The 26,196-nt window shown below is 35.8% G+C and overlaps 2 protein-coding genes across 4 annotated transcripts in view; both read left to right on the plus strand.

Annotated features, from left to right (window-relative positions):
• The first annotated feature begins 528 nt into the window (after nt 1–528).
• On the plus strand, nt 529–11,956 carry LOC133647173 (uncharacterized transmembrane protein DDB_G0289901-like). The gene is made up of 7 exons (XM_062043314.1): nt 529–977; nt 1,062–1,180; nt 1,320–1,423; nt 2,759–2,933; nt 10,254–10,508; nt 10,582–11,549; nt 11,666–11,956. The coding sequence occupies exons 1-7, from the start codon at nt 579–581 to the stop codon at nt 11,725–11,727; spliced, it is 2,082 nt and encodes a 693-aa protein (XP_061899298.1). The 5' UTR covers nt 529–578; the 3' UTR covers nt 11,728–11,956.
• Nucleotides 11,957–16,765: 4,809 nt separating this feature from the next.
• The window catches only part of mapk8ip2 (mitogen-activated protein kinase 8 interacting protein 2), a 57,020-nt gene continuing 47,589 nt past the window's right edge, over nt 16,766–26,196 (plus strand). For all 3 annotated transcript variants that reach the window (XM_062041019.1, XM_062041020.1, XM_062041021.1), the window contains exon 1: nt 16,766–17,179. In XM_062041019.1, coding sequence (XP_061897003.1) covers nt 17,115–17,179 — 65 coding nt within the window. In that variant the 5' untranslated portion in view covers nt 16,766–17,114. The remainder of the gene's footprint in view (nt 17,180–26,196) is intronic.

A 26,196-nucleotide genomic window follows, 5' to 3' on the forward strand; every position in this document is an offset into this window, starting at 1 on the left:
CCACAATTGATTTTTTATAAAAATGTACTTTGGCAAAAAGCAGGAGTGTGACATGTCCTGTTGAGGGCAGGTGACCCTAACCTACTGTCAACATAACCTTCAGGTGACCGCGGTCTTCTTGGCATCCTTTTTTTTAAATACTGTAGGGAATCTTATATTCTTTTGCAGTGCATTCGTTTTTTTAACTTGAGCATTTCCTTATTTGTAATTTGTTGTTATTATCATTACCTTTCTTTGTGGATTTCTATGAGAAAACACGAGTCTTGCTCTTATTTATTCTTGTTTTTGTTTTATTTTGTTTCTTTGCGTCTGTGTTTTCTGTGGTTAGCTCTGTGAATTCTATGAATCCACCTTGTGTTTTTGTGTTCGAGAACTGCGTGGACCTATGGTAGCGTTTTGATACGAAACCCAAGCGGGGATGATGGCGGACACTTTGGCTTATCAGCTCACATGGGAAAGGTCCAACAAAAGGGGCGGGAAGCAAACAGAAGCAGACTGGCAGTTGGGCTTATAAAAGTAGGCGAACCCTTCCTCCGTCCTTGCAGCACCTCGTGAGGATCACTTGTTGTTGCGAAGCCATGGTGATGAAGTGCACCGCTGTGTGCCTCCTGGCACTGGCCTTCGTCTGCGATGCTCAGTACCCCATGCAAAATCGGCGACAAGATGACGCCGGTTCCCAGCAGTCCAAAAACCCATTTGAAAAGCCGGTCACCTGGATTTACCCGGAAGATCCTCAGCCTCCGCCCAAGGTTGACGTGACCATTGAGATCAGGCACCCCATCTCCCCTACGACCGTCGCTGTGGACTGCCGGGAGAGGGACGCACATGTGGAGGTCAAGAAGGACTTCTTTGGAATAGGCCAGGCGGTCAACCCCGAGGACCTCACCCTGGGAAACTGCGGCGCCGTGGGGGAAGACACAACTGCTCACGTGCTGATTTACGAGTCTGAGCTGCACAATTGCGGCAGTGAGTTGAGGGTAAGCCAAACTCTTACCCATTGTGGGACGATTTTAAAGACCTTAGTTTGTAATCATACTCTTCTTTTTTGTTTTGACTCGTAGATGACCGAAGACTCCCTCATCTACCAATTCAAGCTCTTTTACACCCCCAGCCAGTTAGTGGGGACCCCTATTGTGAGGACTCCCAAAGCTGTTGTGGTCGTAGAATGCCACTACCCGAGGTGCGCCTAGACTAGACTTGTAGATTCTTACCTTCACATTGTATTCAAATGCATGCATTATTCCATTTATTGCTGACCCAGCCAAATGTGATGTTTGTTATTTGGCCCACTGTGACCTTTCTGTTTATGAAATGTTCAGGAATCACAACGTGAGCAGCCTACCTCTCGACCCACACTGGGTTCCGTACTCTGCCGTCAAGGTGTCCGAGGAGTTCTTGTACTTCAGTCTGACCCTCATGACCAGTGAGTGTTTTTTCCATTGTCCCTACTGCGTACTTTTTGGAGACATCTTCTAACCCAGAGCTACTTCTTGGGTACTGATTAATGCGAAGGGCTACCAGTTTGATACACACTTAAATAAATTGCCAGAAATAGCCAATTTGCTCAATTTACCTTTATTATTAATAATTAATGATATTTATCTTTGTGGAAACACTGATCATCTTAATGATTTCTCACAATAAATATATATAGAAACAGATAAATATCAATATGCAACACTAAGTGCACATTTTTCCAAATTAACCATTTTCAAATGATCACTTCTAAGACAGTCTTGGGAAATCACAATATCCCATTTTGACTAGCTAGCCACTAACATTTTTATAAAAGAGGAGAAAACAGGAAAAAAATGAAAATTACATTTTGAAACATAGGTTATCTTCAATTTCGACTCTTTAAAATTCAAAATTCAACCGAAAAAAAAAGAAGAGAAAAACTAGCTAATTCGAATAAAAAAATAATTTATGGAACATCATTAGTAATTTTTCCTGATTAAGATTAATTTTAGAATTTTGATGACATGTTTTAAATAGGTTAAAATCCAATCTGCACTTTGTTAGAATATATAACAAATTGGACTAAGCTATATTTCTAACAAAGACAAATCATTATTTCTTCTAGATTTTCCAGAACAAAAATTTTCAAAGAAATTCAAAAGATTTTGAAATAAGATTTAAATTTGATTCTACAGATTTTCTAGATTTGCCAGAATAATTTTTTTGAATTTTAATCATAATAATTTTGAAGAAATATTTCACAAATATTCGTCGAAAAAACAGACGCAAAAATGAAGAATTAAATTAAAATGTATTTATTATTCTTTACAATAAAAAAAATAAATTTACTTGAACATTGATTTAAATTGTCAGGAAAGAAGATGAAGGAATTTAAAAGGTAAAAAGGTATATGTGTTTAAAAATTCCTAAAATCATTTTTAAGGTTGTATTTTTTAAAATTGTCTTTCTGAAAGTTATAAGAAGCAAAGTAAAAAAAATAAATGAATTTATTTAAACAAGTGAAGACCAAGTCTTTAAAATATTTTTTTGGATTTTCAAATTCTATTTGAGTTTTGTCTCTCTTAGAATTAAAAATATCGAGCAAAGCGAGACCAGCTTGCTAGTAAATAAATACAATTAAAAAAAATAGAGGCAGCTCACTGGTAAGTGCTGCTATTTGAGCTATTTTTAGAACAGGCCAGCGGGCCACTCATCTGGTCCATACGGGCGACCTGGTGCCCGCGGGCACCGCGTTGGTGACCCCTGTTCTTAACCTCTCCTCTGCTATTTTGACAAACAGCCGACTGGATGCACGAGAGGCCTCGCTTTGAATACTTCCTGGGTGACATGATTTTCATCGAGGCGTCCGTCAAGCAGTTCTACCACGTGCCCCTCCGTGTTTACGTGGACAGCTGTGTGGCTACGCTCTCACCTGATATTAACTCCAACCCCAGATATGGCTTCATTCAGGACGGGTAAGGAAGATCACACTTGAAATAACTTTATGTTGATATGAATTCCAGATTTGAGTTGGATTGATGTGCCAATCAGTGCAGACGTACGGTCCCCACGGGTAGAACGCATTCAAACACAATAATGTACCGTATTTTTCGGACTATAAGTCGCAGTTTTTTTCATAGTTTGGCCGGGGGTGCGACTTATACTCAGGACCGACTTATGTGTGGAATTATTAACACATTAGCGTAAAATATCAAATAATATTATTTATCTCATTCACGTAAGAGACTAGACGTATAAGATTTCATGGGATTTAGCGATTAGGAGTGACAGATTGTTTGGTAAACGTATAGCATGTTCTATATGTTATAGCAGGGGTGTCCAAACTATTTCCACTGAGGGCCGCACACTGAAAAATCAGAGCAAGCGGGGGCCATTTTGATATTTTTTATTTTAAAAACCTATACAATATATGTATAAAAAAGATACATTTAGGCCTCCACTCAGGCTTGATCCCGGGGACCCCAAAAGGTTTTGGTAAAAAAAAAATTAAAAATGTGTCATTATTTAGTATAATTATTATTATTATTATTGAAGGTTTAAATCTCTAGATCAACATTAGGTCTATCTGGCAATATAACGCTTTTAAAGATTTAAGTTGTATGCCAATTTTGTCAAGGAAAACCGTGTTTTTTTTATGGAAAAAAACACAAAATATGCAATATTTTCCCCCAATAAAATTTTAAAGTGGAATATTTGAGATTATATAATAATTGGAGTCTTAAAAAGGTCAATAACTCATAAGAACATTGATTTTAATTCATTATTTTTTTGAGTAATGACACTTAAAAAAAAAAAAAAAGTCCCACTAAAATTATTGGAGATCCAAAAGGGTCCTACTCAGTAAAGTTTAAAAAAATAAATCCAACATTTTTTTTTAACTTTTACCACAATAGTCTCAAGATCAACTTCAGATCTATCCGTCAATTATAACTTTTATTGTTGTTTATGTTTTTTGTTTGTTCGTTTTAGGCACTTCTTTAAAAAACTTTGTTTTTGTGGAATATTTAATGTGAATGTAAATGGAGCCTTGAATAGGTCAATAATTCATAATGACATTGATTTTGATTCATTATTATTTTTTATAGAAAGAAACAGCCTGCATGGCAGCTTTGTGTTATTAGAGTAAACAATGCAACATTTTCTTGTTACATTTCACCTGTTTGCTCTTTTATACCACTTTTTATGTTTTTTTTTTGTTTTTTTTCATCGTATTTTTAGAATGTGCCGTGGGGCCGTTAAAAAATTACCTGCGGGCCGCAAATGGACCCCGGGCCGCACTTTGGACATACCTGTGTTATAGTTATTTGAATGACTCGTACCATAATATGTTACGTTAACATACCAGGCACGTTCTCAGTTGGTTATTTATGCCTCATATAACGTACACTTATTCAGCCTGTTGTTCACTATTCTTTATTTATTTTAAATTGCCTTTCAAATTCTATTCTTGGTGTTGGCTTTTATCAAATAAATGTCCCCAAAAAATGCGACCTATACTCCAGTGCGACTTATATATGTTTTTTTTCCTTCTTTATTATGCATTTTCGGCAGGTGCGACTTATACTCCAAAAAATACAGCAGTCCTTCTTCAGAGGATTTGAGCCACATAGTCCAGGGGAGTCCAAACTTTTTCCACTAAGGGCACGGAAAAATTTAAGCATGCGGGGGCCATTTTGATATTTTTCATTTTCAAACCATAACAAAATATATGGATTTTTTTTTTTAACCTTTAGGTCTCAGTCATTAAAATGTTAAAAATAAGTCAAATTATTATAATTTTTTTTAATTTAACGCTTACAGTAAATCTCTATATCAACTCCAGGTTGAAAAAAGTAAAAAAAAAAAAAAAAGAAGGTTTTATGCCTTTTCTGTCAAAGACAACTTTTTTTTTTATAGTAAAACTGTAAATATGCAGTATTTAGTAATTAGAGCTCTAAAAGATCAATAATGCAGGACACCGTTGATTTTAATTAATATTTTTGAGTAATCACAGTGAAAATATTAATAAAATCCCACTAAATATATTTGGGATCCAAAAGGTCCCCCGCTCATAAAGTGATACATTTTTATTCGTTTTTTTTTACTTTCAACACTTAAGTTACGAGATCAACTTCAGATATATCTGTCGATTTTACGTTTGAACTATTATTTTGTTTGTTTTTATGCTCTTTTGTCAAAGAAATATTTGATGTTTTTATATGGCAACCACACAATATATGCAATATTTTTTCCACATAAAACATTTTAAAGTGACATTTTTGAAGTAATTGGAGCCATGAATAGGTCAATAATTCATTATAACATAGATTTTTTTGTCTTTTTTTTTTGGAGCAATTGCAAAAAAAAAGAAAAATAAAGAAAGACAAAAGAAAAAAAAAACGGCCTGCATGGCAGCTTTTGTGTCAACATTGCAACTTTTTCTCGTTAGATTTCACCTCATTCCACTTTTTTAATTTTTTAAAATTTTTTTTGCAATACTATCAATTTTGCAATTTTTGCAGAATGTGTGGCGGGCCGGTAAACAATTAGCTGCGGGCCGCAAATGGCCCCCGGGCCCCACTTTGGACACCCCTGACATAGTCACACTTTAATTGGGTGCTATTTGTAATATTATTTCAAATCAAGTCTCAAGTAAAAAAAATTTACTTTCAAAAAACATGGAACTAATTGAATGCAACATATTACAGTTATGGATATTACAGCGGGCTGTTTTCGATTATTTTAAGTCCGGTTTACTGCAATTTCTTTATGAACTACTTTATTTTTCGGAGTATAAGTCGCTCCGGAGTATAAGTCGCACCGGCCGAAAATGCATAATAAAGAAGAAAAAAAACATATATAAGTCGCACTGGAGTATAAGTCGCATTTTTTGGGGTTAGGGTTTAATTTTTTCAATTTATTTGATAAAACCCAACACCAAGAATAGAATTTGAAAGGCAAATTTAAAATAAATAAAGAATAGTGAACAAGAGGCTGAATAAGTGCACGTTATATGAGGCATAAATAACCAACTGAGAACGTGCCTGGTATGTTAACGTAACACAGAGGTGTCCAAAGTGCGGCCCGGGGGCCATTTGCGGCCCGCAGCTAATCGTTTACCGGCCCCCCACACATTCTGCAAAAATTGCAAAATTGATAGTATTGCAATAATAAAAAAAAAACATTTAAAAAAAGTGGAATGAGGTGAAATCTAACGAGAAAACGTTGCGATGTTGACACGAAAGCTGCCATGCATGCTGTTTTTTTTTTCTTTTGTCTTTGTTTATTTTTATTTTTTTTGCCATTGCTCGGAAAAAGAAAAAAAATCTATGTTACAATGAATTATTACTTCAAAAATGTCACTTTAAAATGTTTTATGTGGAAAAAATATTGCATACATTGTGTGGTTGCCATATAAAAACATCAAAGTTTTATTTGACAAAAGAGCATAAAACAAACAAAATAATAGTTCAAACATCTGAAGTTGATCTCGTAATTTCAGTGTGAAAAGTAAAAAAAAAAACGAATAAAAATGTATCACTTTATGAGAGGGAGACCTTTTTGGACCCCAAATATATTTAGTGAGATTTTATTTAACTTTTCACTGTGATTACTCAAAAATATGAAAGAATTAAAATCAATGGTGTCCTGCATTATTGATCTTTTAGGGCTCTAATTACTAAATACTGCATACTTCAGTTTTACTATAAAAAACAAAGTTGTCTTTGACAGAAAAGGCATAAAACCTGTGTTTTTTTTACTTGATATCAACCTGAATATACTGTAAAAAAAATAAAAAATAATTTGACTTATTTTTAACATTTTAATGACTGAGACCCTTGACCCTTGACTGGTCCCCAGGAGCCCTAAAGGTTAAAAAAAAAAAAAAAATCTATATATTTTGTTATGGTTTGAAAATGGAAAACATCAAAATGGCCCCCGTATGCTTAAATTTTTCCGTGTGTGGCCCTCAGTGGAAAAAGTTTGGACACCCCTGACGTAAACCGACTGACCCCGATATAAGTTAGAACTACACGCTACTTTTTATCAGAAGATTTTAGTATGCATGTGCATGTAGGAGCCAGTCTGCCCCACAACAAGAGGACAGAGAAAAAGAAGGAACTTGGTGACTACAACTTAATAAAAAATGGTAGACTTGGGGTAAATCTCGACCATATATGGTGATATCCGCTGACATAACAAAGGCAAAATAGGTCACTAGTCTCCAATTCCGAATGGCTGGTTTGTTTTATACATATCTCCATGGTTTAATTTCCAATACACAAAAGGTACCAGCTGGTATAAAATGTCGGTTATGTATAATCGGGCCCCTTCAAGAATGTTTTCTTCTTTTAGTCAGTGGAATAACACCAAAAAAATGAACCATTTAGCGTTGTAGATAGTGCCGCTTTCTGTATCACAGACTTTACAATCATTTAATTTAAAATGGATTTTAAGGCATCAGAGAAATTTCAAGATAATGAAACAAAATATTTCACTGATTCACAGCATCTTTTAACGAAATAGCAGACACATTTTTCTTATTTTTTTATTAATCAGTCCAACAATATAATACACAACAACACAATAATAATACAATTCCAAATCCAAAACCAAACCCAGCCCAGCAACATTCAGAATAGCAATCAATTGAGAGGACACACAAACATGACACAAAACAATCCAAAAGTAGTCAAACAAAAATGAATAATATCAACAACAGTATCAATATTAATAATAATTCCAACATAGCAGTGATTAGAAATCCCTCGTTGACATTATCATCACAGCCATTTATAAAAAATGTAATAAAAACATTTAAAAAAAGAACAATAGTGTCACATTTGCATCACATCTCATAAGCTTGACAACACATTGTGTCCAATATTTACCACGAAGATAAAATAAGTCATATTTTAGGTTATTTTAATAGTTCAAACTAATTTAGATAATGAATCCTATATTCCAATATATGACTCAATATTATCTCAACTAAATGCAATGCAGTTTTTTCTACTGATATCATCTCCATAGCTTGTGTATACCAGTCAGTATTTACTATGTGTGTATACCAGTCAGTATGTATTATGTGTGTATACGAGTTAGTATGTATTATGTGTGCATTTCAGTCAGTATTTATTACGTGTGTATACTAGTGGGTATTTATTACATGTGTATACCAGTCAGTATTAATTACGTGTTTATACCAGTCAGTATTAATTACGTGTGTATACCAGTCAGTATTAATTACGTGTGTATACTAGTCAGTACTTATTACGTGTGTATACTAGTCAGTATTTATTACGTGTTTATACTAGTCAGTATTTATTATGTGTGTATACCAGTCAGTATGTATTATGTGTGCATTTCAGTCAGTATGTAGTATGTGTGCATTTCAGTCAGTATTTATTACGTGTGTATACTAGTGAGTATTTATTACATGTGTATACCAGTCAGTATTTATTACGTGTGTACACCAGTCAGTATTAATTACGTGCGTATACCAGTCAATATTAATTACGTGTGTATACTAGTGAGTATTTATTACATGTGTATACCAGTCAGTATGTATTATGTGTGTATACCAGTCAGTATTAATTACGTGCGTATACCAGTCAGTATTTATTACGTGTGTATACTAGTGAGTATTTATTACATGTGTATACCAGTCAGTATTTATTACGTGTGTATACCAGTCAGTATTAATTACGTGCGTATACCAGTCAGTATTAATTACGTGTGTATACTAGTCAGTATTTATTACGTGTTTATACTAGTCAGTATTTATTATGTGTGTATACCAGTCAGTATGTATTATGTGTGCATTTCAGTCAGTATGTAGTATGTGTGCATTTCAGTCAGTATTTATTACGTGTGTATACTAGTGAGTATTTATTACATGTGTATACCAGTCAGTATTTATTACGTGTGTATACCAGTCAGTATTAATTATGTGCGTATACTAGTCAGTATTTATTACGTGTGTATACTAGTCAGTATTAATTACGTGTGTATACCAGTCAGTATTTATTACGTGTGTGTACCAGTCAGTATTAATTATGTGCGTATACAGTCACTATTAATTACGCGTGTATACTAGTCAGTATTTATTACGTGTTTATACTAGTCAGTATTTATTATGTGTGTATACCAGTCAGTATTTATTACGTGTGTTTACCAGTCAGTATTTATTACGTGTTTATACTAGTCAGTATTTATTATGTGGGTATACCAGTCAGTATTTATTATGTGTGCATTTCAGTCAGTATTTATTATGTGTGTATACCAGTCAGCATTTATTACGTGTGTATACTAGTGAGTATTTATTACATGTGTATACCAGTCAGTATTTATTACGTGTGTATACCAGTCAGTATTTATTACGTGTGTATACTAGTGAGTATTTATTACATGTGTACATACCAGTCAGTATTTATTACGTGTGTATACCAGTCAGTATTAATTACGTGCGTATACCAGTCAATATTAATTACGTGTGTATACAGTCAGTATTAATTACGTGTGTATACCAGTCAATATTAATTACGTGTGTATACAGTCAGTATTAATTATGTGTGTATACCAGTCAGTATTTATTACGTGCGTATACCAGTCAATATTAATTACGTGTGTATACAGTCAGTATTTATTACGTGTGTATACCAGTCAGTATTAATTACGTGCGTATACCAGTCAATATTAATTACGTGTGTATACAGTCAGTATTAATTACGTGTGTATACCAGTCAATATTAATTACGTGTGTATACAGTCAGTATTAATTATGTGTGTATACCAGTCAGTATGTATTACGTATGTATATATACCAGTCAGTATTTATTACGTGCATATACCAGTCAGTATTTATTACGTGCATATACCAGTCAGTATTTATTACGTGTGTATACCAGTCAGTATTTATTATGTGTGTATACCAGTCAGTATTTATTATGTGTGTATACCAGTCAGTATTTATTATGTGTGTATACCAGTCAGTATTTATTATGTGTGTATACCAGTCAGTATTTATTATGTGTGTATACCAGTCAGTATTTATTATGTGTGTATACCAGTCAGTATGAGTTGGACTATCAGCATCTATCCATTTTTTTAAATATTATCGTTTTTGTTATGACGCATATTGAAAGAAATGCATTTTGAGTCTTTGACGGCACGAGACTAAACGGCTGCAGATCACCAAGAAGACAAGTTTGCCGTCATTGGGATGTTCAAAAAATGATGTTGCTTGTTTTTCTCTACAATGGCTTCTCATTGCTGGACTGTCTTGCCTGCAGATGTTTAGTTGATGCCAGCATCACGGGATCAAACTCCAGATTCATGCAGCGCACAGACGAGAACAAGCTTCGGTTCTTGTTGGAGGCCTTTAGGTTCCTGGGCACTGACGGAGGTGGAGGCGGAGGCGGAGGTGGAAAGGGGAAAGAAGGTGAAATTGACTACTCCAATAGGATGTACATTACCTGCTACCTGAGAGCCACGTCCACCAGCCACAGCATTGATTCTGAGCACAGGGCCTGCTCCTACATCGATGGGTGAGTGAGCGAAAGCAAGTCACTTCCTGAGCACGGGTGCTAGCGACTCCTTGTGTCACCCTTTCCCGAGCAGCTGGAGGGAGGCCAGCGGAGTGGATGCAGCTTGCAGCACATGTAGTAGCGGTGGACACCAGTCTACTGGTAAAGGTGTAGTGAACAGCGGTGGCAACACGGGTTGGAATCCTTCTACGGGTACAGGGGGCGGAACAGGCACTGGCTGGGGCACCGGGGGCGGTGGCTCAACCACCATTGGAGGCGGAAAACCCTGGATCCCACCCCGCCAACAACAACAACAAGGCTCTTCGGATGGCAGCACTTCTTGGAGCACAGGGGGCGGAACAGGCGGTACCTGGGGCACCGGGGGCACCGGGAGCGGAACAGGCGGTACCTGGGGAACCGGGGGCGGTACCTGGGGCTCAACCACCACTGGAGGTGGCAAACCCTGGACCCCCGGCCAACAACAACAAGGTTCTTCGGGTGGCAGCACTTCTTGGAGCACAGGGGGCGGAACAGGCACTACATGGGGCACCGGGGGCGGTGGCGGTGGCGGTGGCGCTGGCGCTGGCGGTGGCGGTGGCGGTGGCGGTGGAGGTGGCAGTGGCTCCACTGGAGGTGGAAAACCCTGGACCCCCAGCCAACAACAACAAGGTTCTCCGGGTGGCAGCACTTCTTGGAGCACAGGGGGCGGAACAGGCACTACCTGGGGCACCGGGAGCGGTGGCGGTGGCGGTGGCGGTGGCGGTGGCGGTGGCGGTGGAAGTGGCTCCACTGGAGGTGGCAAACCCTGGACCCCCAGCCAACAACAAGGTTCTTCGGGTGGCAGCACTTCTTGGAGCACAGGGGGCGGAACAGGCACTACCTGGAGCACCGGGGGCGGCTCAACCACTACTGGTGGCAAACCTTGGACCCCCAGCCAACAACAAGGCCAAGGTAGCTGGGGCACTGGCGGCGGTGTAACAGTCAGCGCTCCGGTCGTTAAAAAAACCCTCAGTGCCTGGGTCTCCGGCGGCGGTTCAAGGAAGGGCCGTTCCGTGACAGAAGGTATGTCCTATTTTTAGACAGCTCGTTATCATTGCTATGATAATATGTATTAATATATATTGAAATATATTTTATAAGAGAATATATATTAATGATAACATGTCTTTCTTTCTCAGAGGAGATAGTCTGGAGAGGTGCGGTCACGCTGGGTCCCATCGCCATTGGAGAGCAGCAATAAAGCCAACATTCCATGGCAATCCAAAGAAACCTTCACATTGGTTGATGACTGACTGGATGTTATTCCCCGCACAACGCTATGACCTCTGTTTCAACCAAAAGAAAGAGGGGAAAAAAACAGTTAAAATACTAAGTGTCCCAAAAAATAAAACCTTTTCAAATTGCCACTTCTGTTGCATTGTCGCTTTGTAATGACATGAATATTTAATAAAAGCCACTTTTTTTCCCAAGTCAGATTGTAAATGTTTCCATTTGATGGAAATAAAATTGCAATTGTTTGTTGAAACGCTGGTGTCGTGATCTGCATAGCAAACAGGAAGCAAGTGCCGGCATTATTCCGTGTGGCGCTAAATAAATAAGCCAAATCAATCATAACTATCAAATAATGGACTATTTTCAACTATGTGTTGGAGTTTTGGCTGACTTTGGACACTTTTCCTGCACGGCAAGGGTATCCAAAGTCTGGCATGGGGGCCATTTGTGGCCATAAAATCAATCAATCAATCAATGTTTATTTATATAGCCCTAAATCACAAGTGTCTCAAAGGGCTGCACAAGCCACAACGACATCCTCGGTACAGAGCCCACATACGGGCAAGGAAAAACTCACCCCAGTGGGACGTCGGTGTGAATGAGAAACCTTGGAGAGGACCGCAAACTTTCTGTATATTTACAGCTAGAATTCACCAAATCAAGAAATACTTGATTTTCAGTGAATTCTAGCTATATATATATATATTTTTATTTTTAATAAAAATAAAAGAAATACTTGAATTTCAGTGTTCTGCAGGCTATCCAGTAGATGGCAGTATTGTCCTGTTTAAGAGTGTCACAACATTGCTGTTTACGGCAGACGAACTGCTTTACGGTAGACTAAACGTGACTGCTGTTGGTGTGTGTTATTACCGCGCTTGGAGGACGTTAATGAAACTGCCTAACAATAAACCCACACAAGAAACCAAGAACTCTCTCTCCTTGTTGTGCGCTCTAGTCTCTAAAAGCCGTAGATGTTATGACGTCATTGGGCAGGCAAGCTGTTTATATTGTGGGAAAGCGGACGTGAGAACGGCTGTCCCCACTCAGGTCCGCATTGAGCTGGAGGGGGCGTGGCCTCCAGCTCCGGCTGAATACCGGAGTTTGTCGGGAGAAAATCTCTGCCGGGAGGTTGTCGGGAGAGGCGCTGAATACCGGGATTCTCCCGCTAAAAACGGGAGGGTTGGCAAGTATGGGCACTGACTTCATCACAGTCAGATTGACAAACATATGAACCCTAAAGACTATCTTTTTCACCGTTTGATTGGCAGCAGTTAACGGGTTATGTTTAAAAGCTCATACCAGCATTCTTCCCTGCTTGGCACTCAGCATCAAGGGTTGGAATTGGGGGTTAAATCACCAAAAATGATTCCCGGGCGCGGCGCCGCTGCCCTCCCAGGGGGTGAGCAAGGGGATGGGTCAAATGCAGATGACACATTTCACCACACATAGTGTGTGTGTGACAATCATTGGTACTTTAACTTAACTTTAACTTTAACTTTAACACATACAAACTGTAGCACACAAAAAAGCACATTTAATTAAAAAAAACGTTATTATGGTCTTACCTTTACTTATAAATGAAGTCCATGCGCAGCTCCTTTTGAACAAAAGCATCGATAACTTGTTTATAGAAGTCTTCCTTATCTTTCTTCAGTTTTAAAAGTCTCTCGGTCTCGATGGAGATCTTCTTTTAATTATTACCTCCTGCTACGATTAAAAGTCCAGTTTAGAAAACTGTTTTATTTTAGATATGTAATCCTCCATTATAAAGTTCAGGCGAGAGGAAATAATAAACGATCGCTAACTGTTGCTGCTTGTTGTCACTTCTTCTGCAGCCGAGTAGTCCCAAGAATGATATCTGGGATCACTACCGCCCTCTACTACCAGGAGGCGGGATTACTGCGAGCCTCACACAGTGTGTCTTTTGCAGCCGTTTTATGATTGCTCAGCACACGAAATACGTTACACACATACAGTTGTTGACAAAATACACTGTACATTATATACCTCAGCTAACTAAACTATGGAGATTTATAATATAATGCATATAGCAATACTGTCTCACTGCACAGCCGGCCAGCAGTTAGCCGAGTCATTGTGCAATCCATGGTGAGGCTCAACTGGCTGGTGACTCACCGCAAGTCTCTTCTCAGTATTTGAACGGCAAATGTGAAAATTCAGCGATTTTGAATAATAATGATCTAAAACTGGTGAAGTTGAATGGAAAATAACGTTATAGTATAATCACTGGATACATATAACAATTTAATTTTTTTTTTTTTCTTTTTACATTTTTTTTCTTTCCATGATGGCACGTGAGGCCCCGCCTCACCTGCCTCCCCTGACTGCACGTCACTGGTGTCTACTACACTACTGTATTTAATGTAGTCATTATGGTGGTACTTAATGAATACTTAGGTCTACTACACTACTGTATTTAATGCTGTCATTATGGTGGTACTTAATGAATACTTAGGTCTACTACACTACTGTATTTAATGCTGTCATTATGGTGGTACTTAATGAATACTTAGGTCTACTACACTACTGTATTTAATGCTGTCATTATGGTGGTACTTAATGAATACTTAGGTCTACTACACTACTGTATTTAATGTTGTCATTATGGTGGTACTTAATGAATACTTAGGTCTACTACACTACTGTATTTAATGTTGTCATTATGGTGGTACTTAATGAATACTTAGGTCTACTACACTACTGTATTTAATATCATTATGGTGGTACTTAATGAATACTTAGGTCTACTACACTACTGTATTTAGTGTCATTATGGTGGTACTTAATGAATACTTAGGTGTACTACACTACTGTATTTAATGTTGTCATTATGGTGGTACTTAATGAATACTTAGGTCTACTACACTACTGTATTTAATATCATTATGGTGGTACTTAATGAATACTTAGGTCTACTACACTACTGTATTTAGTGTCATTATGGTGGTACTTAATGAATACTTAGGTCTACTACACTACTGTATTTAATGTTGTCATTATGGTGGTACTTAATGAATACTTAGGTCTACTACACTACTGTATTTTGTGTCATTATGGTGGTACTTGATGAATACTTAGGTCTACTACACTACTGTATTTAGTGTCATTATGGTGGTACTTAATGAATACTTAGGTCTACTACACTACTGTATTTAATGTTGTCATTATGGTGGTACTTAATGAATACTTAAGTCTACTACACTACTGTATTTAGTGTCATTATGGTGGTACTTAATGAATACTTAGGTCTACTACACTACTGTATTTAATGTTGTCATTATGGTGGTACTTAATGAATACTTAGGTCTACTACACTACTGTATTTAATGTTGTCATCATGGTGGTACTTAATGAATACTTAGGTCTACTACACTACTGTATTTAATGTTGTCATTATGGTGGTACTTAATGAATACTTAGGTCTACTACACTACTGTATTTAATGTTGTCATTATGGTGGTACTTAATGAATACTTAGGTCTACTACACTACTGTATTTAATGTAGTCATTATGGTGATACTTAATGAATACTTAGGTCTACTACACTACTGTATTTAATATAATTATGGTGGTACTTAATGAATACTTAGGTCTACTACACTACTGTATTTAATATCATTATGGTGGTACTTAATGAATACTTAGGTCTACTACACTACTGTATTTAATATCATTATGGTGGTACTTAATGAATACTTAGGTCTACTACACTACTGTATTTAATGTTGTCATTATGGTGGTACTTAATGAATACTTAGGTCTACTACACTACTGTATTTAATGTTGTCATTATGGTGGTACTTAATGAATACTTAGGTCTACTACACTACTGTATTTAATGTCATCATGGTGGTACTTAATGAATACTTAGGTCTACTACACTACTGTATTTAATGTTGTCATTATGGTGGTACTTAATGAATACTTAGGTCTACTACACTACTGTATTTAATGTTGTCATCATGGTGGTACTTAATGAATACTTAGGTCTACTACACTACTGTATTTAATGTAGTCATGGTGGTACTTAATGAATACTTAGGTCTACTACACTACTGTATTTAATGTTGTCATTATGGTGGTACTTAATGAATACTTAGGTCTACTACACTACTGTATTTAGAGTCATCATGGTGGTACTTAATGAATACTTAGGTCTACTACACTACTGTATTTAGTGTCATTATGGTGGTACTTAATGAATACTTAGGTCTACTACACTACTGTATTTAATGTTGTCATTATGGTGGTACTTAATGAATACTTAGGTCTACTACACTACTGTATTTAATGTCATTATGGTGGTACTTAATGAATACTTAGGTCTACTACACTACTGTATTTAATGTTGTCATTATGGTGGTACTTAATGAATACTTAGGTCTACTACACTACTGTATTTAATGTTGTCATCATGGTGGTACTTAATGAATACTTAGGTCTACTACACTACTGTATTTAATGTAGTCATGGTGGTACTTAATGAATACTTAGGTCTACTACACTACTGTATTTAATGTTGTCATTATGGTGGTACTTAATGAATACTTAGGTCTACTACACTACTGTATTTAGAGTCATCATGGTGGTACTTAATGAATACTTAGGTCTACTACACTACTGTATTGGTTGTAGTGTTTTCTGAGGTGCTACTTAGTGAAAAAAAGTTGACAACATTGTTGTTTTTATTATTATTGTCATCACTGCTACTTAGCGGAAGTAGAATTGAGGCGTGACGTCAACAACTTCCTGCCTGGACATTGCTGGGCAGTGAGTGACCTCTAGTGGCACATGTGGGTAACTGCACTGTATGTACTAAACTATTATATAATGAACAAAGACATTATAATGAATATAAACATATTCACGTACGGACTCATGTACACAACAAATAACTTTGTAAATATGTAAACATATAAATATAATATTTTAACGCGCAGTGCTCTTTATTTTTTTGATGACGTCACCGGCGGTGGAGCATCCCTCTCCTCCCTCTTCCTGCATCCCACTCGGTGACGCTCTCCTCTCCTCTCCTCTCCTCCTCTCTCCTCTCTCCTCTCCTCCCAGTCTCCGCACTGCCGACCCACGCAGCATCCACGGACGCCGTGTCGGACGTGTTTCCCCCTCGCGGACCTGCTTCACGTACCCAGGCTCCGGCCGTCATCCTCCTCCCGTCTGCACGACTCGATGACGCCCAGCGAGCTGGTCTGATCCGAGCGGCCTAGCTGGTCCCTGCTGTGAAGATCCGTGGATCGTGTGCGTGGAGGAGATACTCGCCCTTGCCGTGGATGGACTGCTCTTGATTGTCTGCAGCGGCTGTGAGTCAGAAGATGGCGGACCGGGCTGAGATGTTCTCCCTCTCCACCTTCCACTCCCTCTCCCCCCCCGGCTGCAGGTAACATAACACGCTGGGTGGGGGGATGGGGGGGGGGGGGAGAGGCTTTTCACGCAGCGTGGATTAAGCATCCACGTCATGTGACGGGAAACAATGGTCGGATCATTAATAGGAACAATATATTCCCCATCACACAGCAGATGTGACCGGAAGTGGTGGTTGTTGTTGTTGCCGAACAGGCCACGCCCTGATTGTGATTGATGCCAGAGGGGATTTATCGTACAACATCGCCTTAAAGCACAGGTTGTCAAAGTCAAGGCCCGGGGGCCAAATTTGGCCCCTGGAAATAATATGCATCAATGAAGTACTTTTATAATAATAATAATAATAATAGATTTTATTTGTAAAAGCACTTTACATTGAGCAAACAACCTCAAAGTGCTACAGTGTATTGAAAAAAAAAAAAAAAAGATTAAAAAAAAAAAAAAAAAAAAAAAAAAAAAAACTAAAACAGCCTAATAGCTAGAACTAGTATGCATATGTCTATAAAAAGGCTTTAAAAAAAAAAAAGCATCCACAGTCTGTGGTGCCCTCAGGTGGTCAGGGAGAGCGTTCCACAGACCGGGAGCGGCGGAGCAGAAAGCCCCGGCCTTTGTGGATGCTCTGTATTATTGTATACATCTGGTCTCATTAGAAGGATGTGGTGTGTGTGTAGAATGTTGTTGTGTTTTAGTGTTGCTAAGGAAGGTGAGGCACATTGGGTCGTGTGCATGTTGCACGGTGAAAATAAGTCCTATAATAATAGATTTTATTTGTAAAAAGCTCTTTACATTGAGCAAACAACCTCAAAGTGCTACAGTGTATTGAAAAAAAAAAAAAAAAAAAAAAGAATAAAAAAAAAACCAAAAACTAGAACAGCCAAATAGCTAGAACTAGTATGCATATGTCTGTAAAAAGGCTTTAAAAAAAAAAAAAAAAAAAAAAGCATCCACAGTCTGTGGTGCCCTCAGGTGGTCAGGGAGAGCGTTCCACAGACTGGGAGCGGCGGAGCAGAAAGCCCCGGTCTTTGTGGATGCTCTGTATTATTGTATATATCTGGTCTCATTAGAAGGATGTGGTGTGTGTGTAGAATGTTGTGGACGCAGGCATTGTTGTGTTTTAGTGTTGCTAAGGAAGGTGAGGCACATTGGGGCGTGTGCATGTTGCACGGTGAAAATAAGTCCTATAATAATAGATTTTATTTGTAAAAGCTCTTTACATTGAGCAAACAACCTCAAAGTGCTACAGTGTATTGAAAAAAAAAATAAAAAATAAAAAAAATATATATATATATATATATAAAAACTAGAACAGCCTAATAGCTAGAACTAGTATGTATATGTCTATAAAAAGGTTTAAAAAAAAAAAAAAAAAAAAAAAAAAAGCATCCACAGTCTGTGGTGCCCTCAGGTGGTCAGGGAGAGCGTTCCACAGACCGGGAGCGGCGGAGCAGAAAGCCCCGGTCTTTGTGGATGCTCTGTATTATTGTATATATCTGGTCTCATTCATTAGAAGGATGTGGTGTGTGTGTAGAATGTTGTTGTGTTTTAGTGTTGCTAAGGAAGGTGAGGCACATTGGGGCGTGTGCATGTTGCACGGTGAAAATAAGTCCTATAATAATAGATTTTATTTGTAAAAAGCACTTTACATTGAGCAAACAACCTCAAAGTGCTACAGTGTATTAAAAAACAAATAAAAAGATAATACAAATAAAAACTAGAACAGCGTAATAGCTAGTATGCATACATCTAAAAAAAGGCTTTTTTAAAAAAAGAAGGGTTTTTAAGCCTTTTTTTAAAAGCATCCACAGTCTGTGGTGCCCTCAGGTGGTCAGGGAGAGCGTTCCACAGACTGGGAGCGACGGAGCAGAAAGCCACTTTTCTTACTAAATGTATTCTTTCTTTCTATTTTGGGAGAGAAAAAAAATAAATATATATATGTACTCCATAAATGATGTTAATATTGTCTAATTATATATGATCAAACATTCAAACCATGTTTTAAAATAGAAATTAATACTAATAATAATGAGGACAAAAGCTAGGAACAATGGGAGACTTCTGCTCCGCCGCTCCCAGTCTGTGGAACACTCTCCCTGACCACCTGAGGGGACCACAGACTGTGGATGCTTTTAAAAAAGGCTTAAAAACCCTTCTTTTTAAAAAAGACCTTTTTTTTTTAAAGATATATGCATACTAGTTCCAGCTATTTGGCTGTTCTAGTTTTTATTTTTATTGATTTTGTATTATCTTTTTATTTAATTTTTTAATACACCGTAGCACTTTGAGGTTGTTTGCTCAATGTAAAGTGCTTTTTACAAATACAATATATTATTATTATTATTATTATTATTTAAATAGAAATAAATACTACTAATAATGATTTCCAAGCAAGTTACCCATCAAATTGTGCAAAGTAAAAGCAGCAATAGATTTCATGGTCAAATTGTGACATTTACTGTGATTTTTACACCATTTTTCTCTCAATGAAAAAAAAAACCTGTACTTTTTTTTTTACTGTAATAAACTGTGGTGCCGTTTTGGCATTTACAGTAATACACCCAAACATATGCACTTGTTGATTTGTGGTAAAAATAAACCAAAACAACAGCTAACAAACAAACTGGCAGCTCAGGTGCCAAAATTTTCCTGTAAAATTGCATTAAAAAAAAAAAAATTTACAGTAAAAAAATAAATGTAAATTTTACAGGAAAATTCTGGCAACTGAGCTGCCTTATTCTTCTTTTTTTTCTACCATAAAAACAACAGTAGTGTTTTCCCATTTACAGTAATATACACTACATGTACAGTAATATACACTACATGTACACTTATATACACTACATTTACAGTAATATACACTACATGTACAGTAATATACACTACATTTACAGTAATATACACTACATGTACAGTAATATACACTACATGTACACTTATATACACTACATTTACAGTAATATACACTACATGTACAGTAATATACACTACATTTACAGTAATATACACTACATGTACACTTATATACACTACATTTACAGTAATAGACACTACATGTACAGTAATATACACTACATTTACAGTAATATACACTACATGTACACTTATATACACTACATTTACAGTAATAGACACTACATGTACAGTAATATACACTACATGTACACTTATATACACTACATTTACAGTAATAGACACTACATGTACAGTAATATACACTACATTTACAGTAATATACACTACATGTACAGTAATATACACTACATTTACAGTAATATACACTACATTTACAGTAATATACACTACATGTACACTTATATACACTACATTTACAGTAATAGACACTACATGTACAGTAATATACACTACATTTACAGTAATATACACTACATTTACAGTAATATACACTACATGTACACTTATATACACTACATTTACAGTAATAGACACTACATGTACAGTAATATACACTACATTTACAGTAATATACACTACATGTACACTTATATACTCTACATTTACAGTAATAGACACTACATGTACAGTATTATACACTACATTTACAGTCATATACACTACATTTACAGTAATATATACTACATGTACAGTAATATACACTACATTACAGTAATATACACTACATTTACAGTAATATACACTACATTTACAGTAATATTACACTACATGTACACTTATATACACTACATTTACAGTAATAGACACTACATGTACAGTAATATACACTACATTTACAGTAATATACACTACATGTACACTTATATACACTACATTTACAGTAATAGACACTACATGTACAGTAATATACACTACATTTACAGTCATATACACTACATTTACAGTAATATATACTACATGTACAGTAATATACACTACATTTACAGTAATATACACTACATTTACAGTAATATACACTACATGTACACTTATATACACTACATTTACAGTAATAGACACTACATGTACAGTAATATACACTACATTACAGTAATATACACTACATTTACAGTAATAGACACTACATGTACAGTCATATACACTACATGTACAGTAATATACACTACATTTACAGTAATATACACTACATGTACACTTATATACACTACATTTACAGTAATAGACACTACATGTACAGTAATATACACTACATTTACAGTAATATACACTACATTTACAGTAATATACACTACATTTACAGTTATATACACTACATGTAGAGTAATATACACTACACGTACAGTAATATACACCACATTTACAGTAATATACACTACATTTACAGTTATATACATTTACATTTACAGTCATATACACTACATGTACAGTAATATACACTATTACTGTACATGTAGTGTATACGTACATTAAATTTACAGTCATATACACTACATGTACAGTAATAGACACTACATTTACAGTAATATACACTACATATACAGTCACACTACATTTACAGTCATATACACTACATGTACAGTAATATACACTACATATACAGTAAAATACACATGTACAGTAATATATACTACATGTACAGTAATATACACTACATTACAGTAATATACACATGTACAGTAATAGACACTACATTTACAGTAAAATACACTACATGTACAGTAATATACACTACATTTACAGTAATATACACTACATGTACAGTAATATACACTACATTTACAGTAATATACACTACATTTACAGTTAATACACTACACGTACAGTAATATACACCACATTTACAGTAATATACACTACATTTACAGTTATATACATTACATTTACAGTCATATACACTACATGTACAGTAATATACACTATTACTGTACATGTAGTGTATACGTACATAAAATTTACAGTCATATACACCTACATGTACAGTAATATACACTACATTTACAGTAATATACACTACATATACAGTCACACTACATTTACAGTAATATACACTACATGTACAGTCATATACACTACATGTACAGTAATATACACTACATATACAGTAAAATACACATGTACAGTGATATACACTACATGCACAGTAATATACACTACATTTACAGTAATATACACATGTACAGTAATAGACACTACATTTACAGTAAAATACACTACATGTACAGTAATATACACTACATTTACAGTAATATACACTACATGTACAGTAATATACACTACATTTACAGTAATATACACTACATTTACAGTTATATACACTACATGTAGAGTAATATACACTACACGTACAGTAATATACACCACATTTACAGTAATATACACTACATTTACAGTTATATACATTACATTTACAGTCATATACACTACATGTACAGTAATATACACTATTACTGTACATGTAGTGTATACGTACATTAAATTTACAGTCATATACACTACATGTACAGTAATATACACTACATGTACAGTAATAGACACTACATTTACAGTAATATACACTACATATACAGTCACACTACATTTACAGTCATATACACTACATGTACAGTAATATACACTACATATACAGTAAAATACACATGTACAGTGATATACACTACATGCACAGTAATATACACTACATGTACAGTAATATACACATGTACAGTAATATACACTACATGTACAGTCATATACACTACATGTACAATAATATATACTACATGTACAGTAATATACACTACATTTACAGTTATATACATTAAATTTACAGTCATATACACTACATGTACAGTAATATACACTACATGTACAGTAATAGACACTACATTTACAGTAATATACACTACATATACAGTCCACACTACATGTACAGTAATATACACTACATATACAGTAAAATACACATGTACAGTAATATATACTACATGTACAGTAATATACACTACATTTACAGTAATATACACATGTACAGTAGTAGACACTACATTTACAGTAAAATACACTACATGTACAGTAATATACACTACATTTACAGTAATATACACTACATGTACATGTAATATACACTACATTTACAGTTGTATACACTACATGTACAGTCATATACACTACATGTACAGTAATATACACTACATGTACAGTAATATACACTACATGTACAGTCATGTACACTACATGTACAGTAATATATACTACATGTACAGTAATATACACTACATTTACAGTTATATACATTAAATTTACAGTCATATACACTACATGTACAGTAATATACACTACATGTACAGTAATAGACACTACATTTACAGTAATATACACTACATATACAGTCACACTACATTTACAGTAATATACACTACATGTACAGTAATATACACTACATGTACAGCAATATACACTACATATACAGTCACACTACATTTACAGTAATATACACTACATTTACAGTAATATACACTACATTTACAGTTATATGCACTACATGTACAGTAATATACACTACATTTACAGATATATACACTACATGTACAGTAATATACACTACATGTACATTAATATACACTACATGTACAGTAATATACACTACATGTACCATAATATACACTACATTTACAGTAATATAGACTACATGTACAGTAATATACACTACATGTACAGTAATATACACTACATTTACAGTAATATACACTACATGTACAGTAATATACACTACATGTACAGTAATATACACTACATTTACAGTAATAGACACTACATGTACAGTAATAGACACTACATGTACAGTAAAATACACATGTACAGTAATATACACTACATGTACAGTAAAATACACTACATGTACAGTAATATACACTACATGTACAGTCATATACACTACATGTACAGTAATATACACTACATTTACAGTAATATACACATGTACAGTAATATACACTACATGTACAGTAATATACACTACATTTACAGTCATATACACTACATTTACAGTAATATACACTACATTTACAGTAATAGACACTACATGTACAGTAATATACACTACATTTAGTTATATACACTACATTTACAGTAAAATACACTACATGTACAGTAATATACACTACATTTACAGTAATATACACTACATGTACAGTCATATACACTACATGTACAGTAATATACACTACATTTAGTTATATACACTACATTTACAGTTATATGCACTACATGTACAGTAATATACACTACATTTACAGTAATATACACTACATTTACAGTCATATACACTACATATACAGTCACATACAATACATTCACAGTAATATACACTACATGTACAGTAATATACACTACATTTACAGTAATATACACTACATTTACAGTAATAGACACTACATGTACAGTAATATACACTACATGTACAGTAAAATACACATGTACAGTAATATACACTACATGTACAGTAATATACACTACATTTACAGTAATAGACACTACATGTACAGTAATATACACTACATGTACAGTAAAATACACATGTACAGTAATATATACTACATGTACAGTAATATACACTACATTTACAGTAATATACACTACATGTACAGTAATATACACTACATTTACAGTTATATACATTACATTTACAGTCATATACACTACATGTACAGTAATATACACTACATGTACAGTAATATACACTACATGTACAGTAATATACACTACATTTACAGTAATATACACTACAGTTTGAGGTGACATTATTACTTACATTTTAGTTTAAAAAAAATCTACTAATAAAATGCATCAAAAAAAGGTGTAATAATAGTATAGACTGTTAGAAGCGGCCCTCTGGGGCCAAACATAAGTGCCATGTGGCCCTCAGTGACACCTCTGGCCTAGAGTTGTAGGCCCTAAGACTAAATGCAAGGTCATCACCAGCAGACAGACAAATAGTTATTAGAGGAACAACAACTAGGAACAAAATGACACTTTTAGTGTCTCCAAATGAAAAGTGACCATAATTCTTAGTTCTGGTCTTGGATCTCTTTCTTTGTCACGTGGTCAGTCTCTAGTTGTGGACTAGGAAGGACCACAACATCTTCAACCTGCTCTCACAGAATCCTCACAATCATACTTCTTTTGGAGTGATATCATAACATGACTGTTTAGAGCAATGCGGACTAGTCTGAAGTCTGGACTACAGGCAGGCCAGTCTAGTACCCGCACTATTTTACTATGAAGCCACGCTGTTGTAACACCTGGCTTGGCATTGTCTTGCTGAAATAAGCAGGGGCGTCCATGATAACGTTGCTCCAAAAGCTGTACGTACCTTTCAGCATTAATGGTGCCTTCACAGATGTGTAAGTTACCCATGTCTTGGGCACTAATACACCCCCATACCATCACACATGCTGCCTTTTACACTTTGTGCCTAGAACAATCCGGAAGGTTCTTTTCCTCTTTAGTACACAGTTTCCAAAAACAATTTGAAATGTGGACTCGTCAGACCACAGACCACTTTTCCACTTTTCCACGTTGCATCGGTCCATCTTAGATGAGCTCGGGCCCAGCGAAGCGTTTCTGGGTGTTGTTGATAAATGTCTTTGGCTTTGCATAGTAGAGTTTTAACTTGCACTTACAGATGTAGTGACCAACTCTAGTTACTGACAGTGGTTTTCTGAAGTGTCCCTGAGCCCATGTGGTGATATCCTTTACACACTGATGTCGCGTTTTGATGAGGGATCCGAGGTGCGTAATATCATGGCTTACGTGCGGTGATTTCTCCAGATTCTCTCAACCTTTTTGATGATATCACGGAGCGTAGATGGTGATATCCCTAAATTCCTTGTTGAGAAATGTTGTTCTTAAACAATTTGCTCGGGCGTTTGACGACAAAGTGGTGACCCTTGCCCCGTCCTTGTTTGTGAATGAACTGAGCATTTCATGGAAGCGTGCTTTTATACCCAATCATGGCGCCCACCTGTTCCCAATTAGCCTGTTCACCTGTGGGATGTTCCAAATAAGTCTTTGATGAGCATTTCCTCAACTTCCTCACTCTTTTTTGCCACTTGTGCCAGCTTTTTTTAAACATGTTGCACGGCA

Source organism: Entelurus aequoreus, linkage group LG03, assembly GCF_033978785.1.
Source record: "Entelurus aequoreus isolate RoL-2023_Sb linkage group LG03, RoL_Eaeq_v1.1, whole genome shotgun sequence".
Lineage (NCBI taxonomy): Eukaryota > Metazoa > Chordata > Actinopteri > Syngnathiformes > Syngnathidae > Entelurus > Entelurus aequoreus.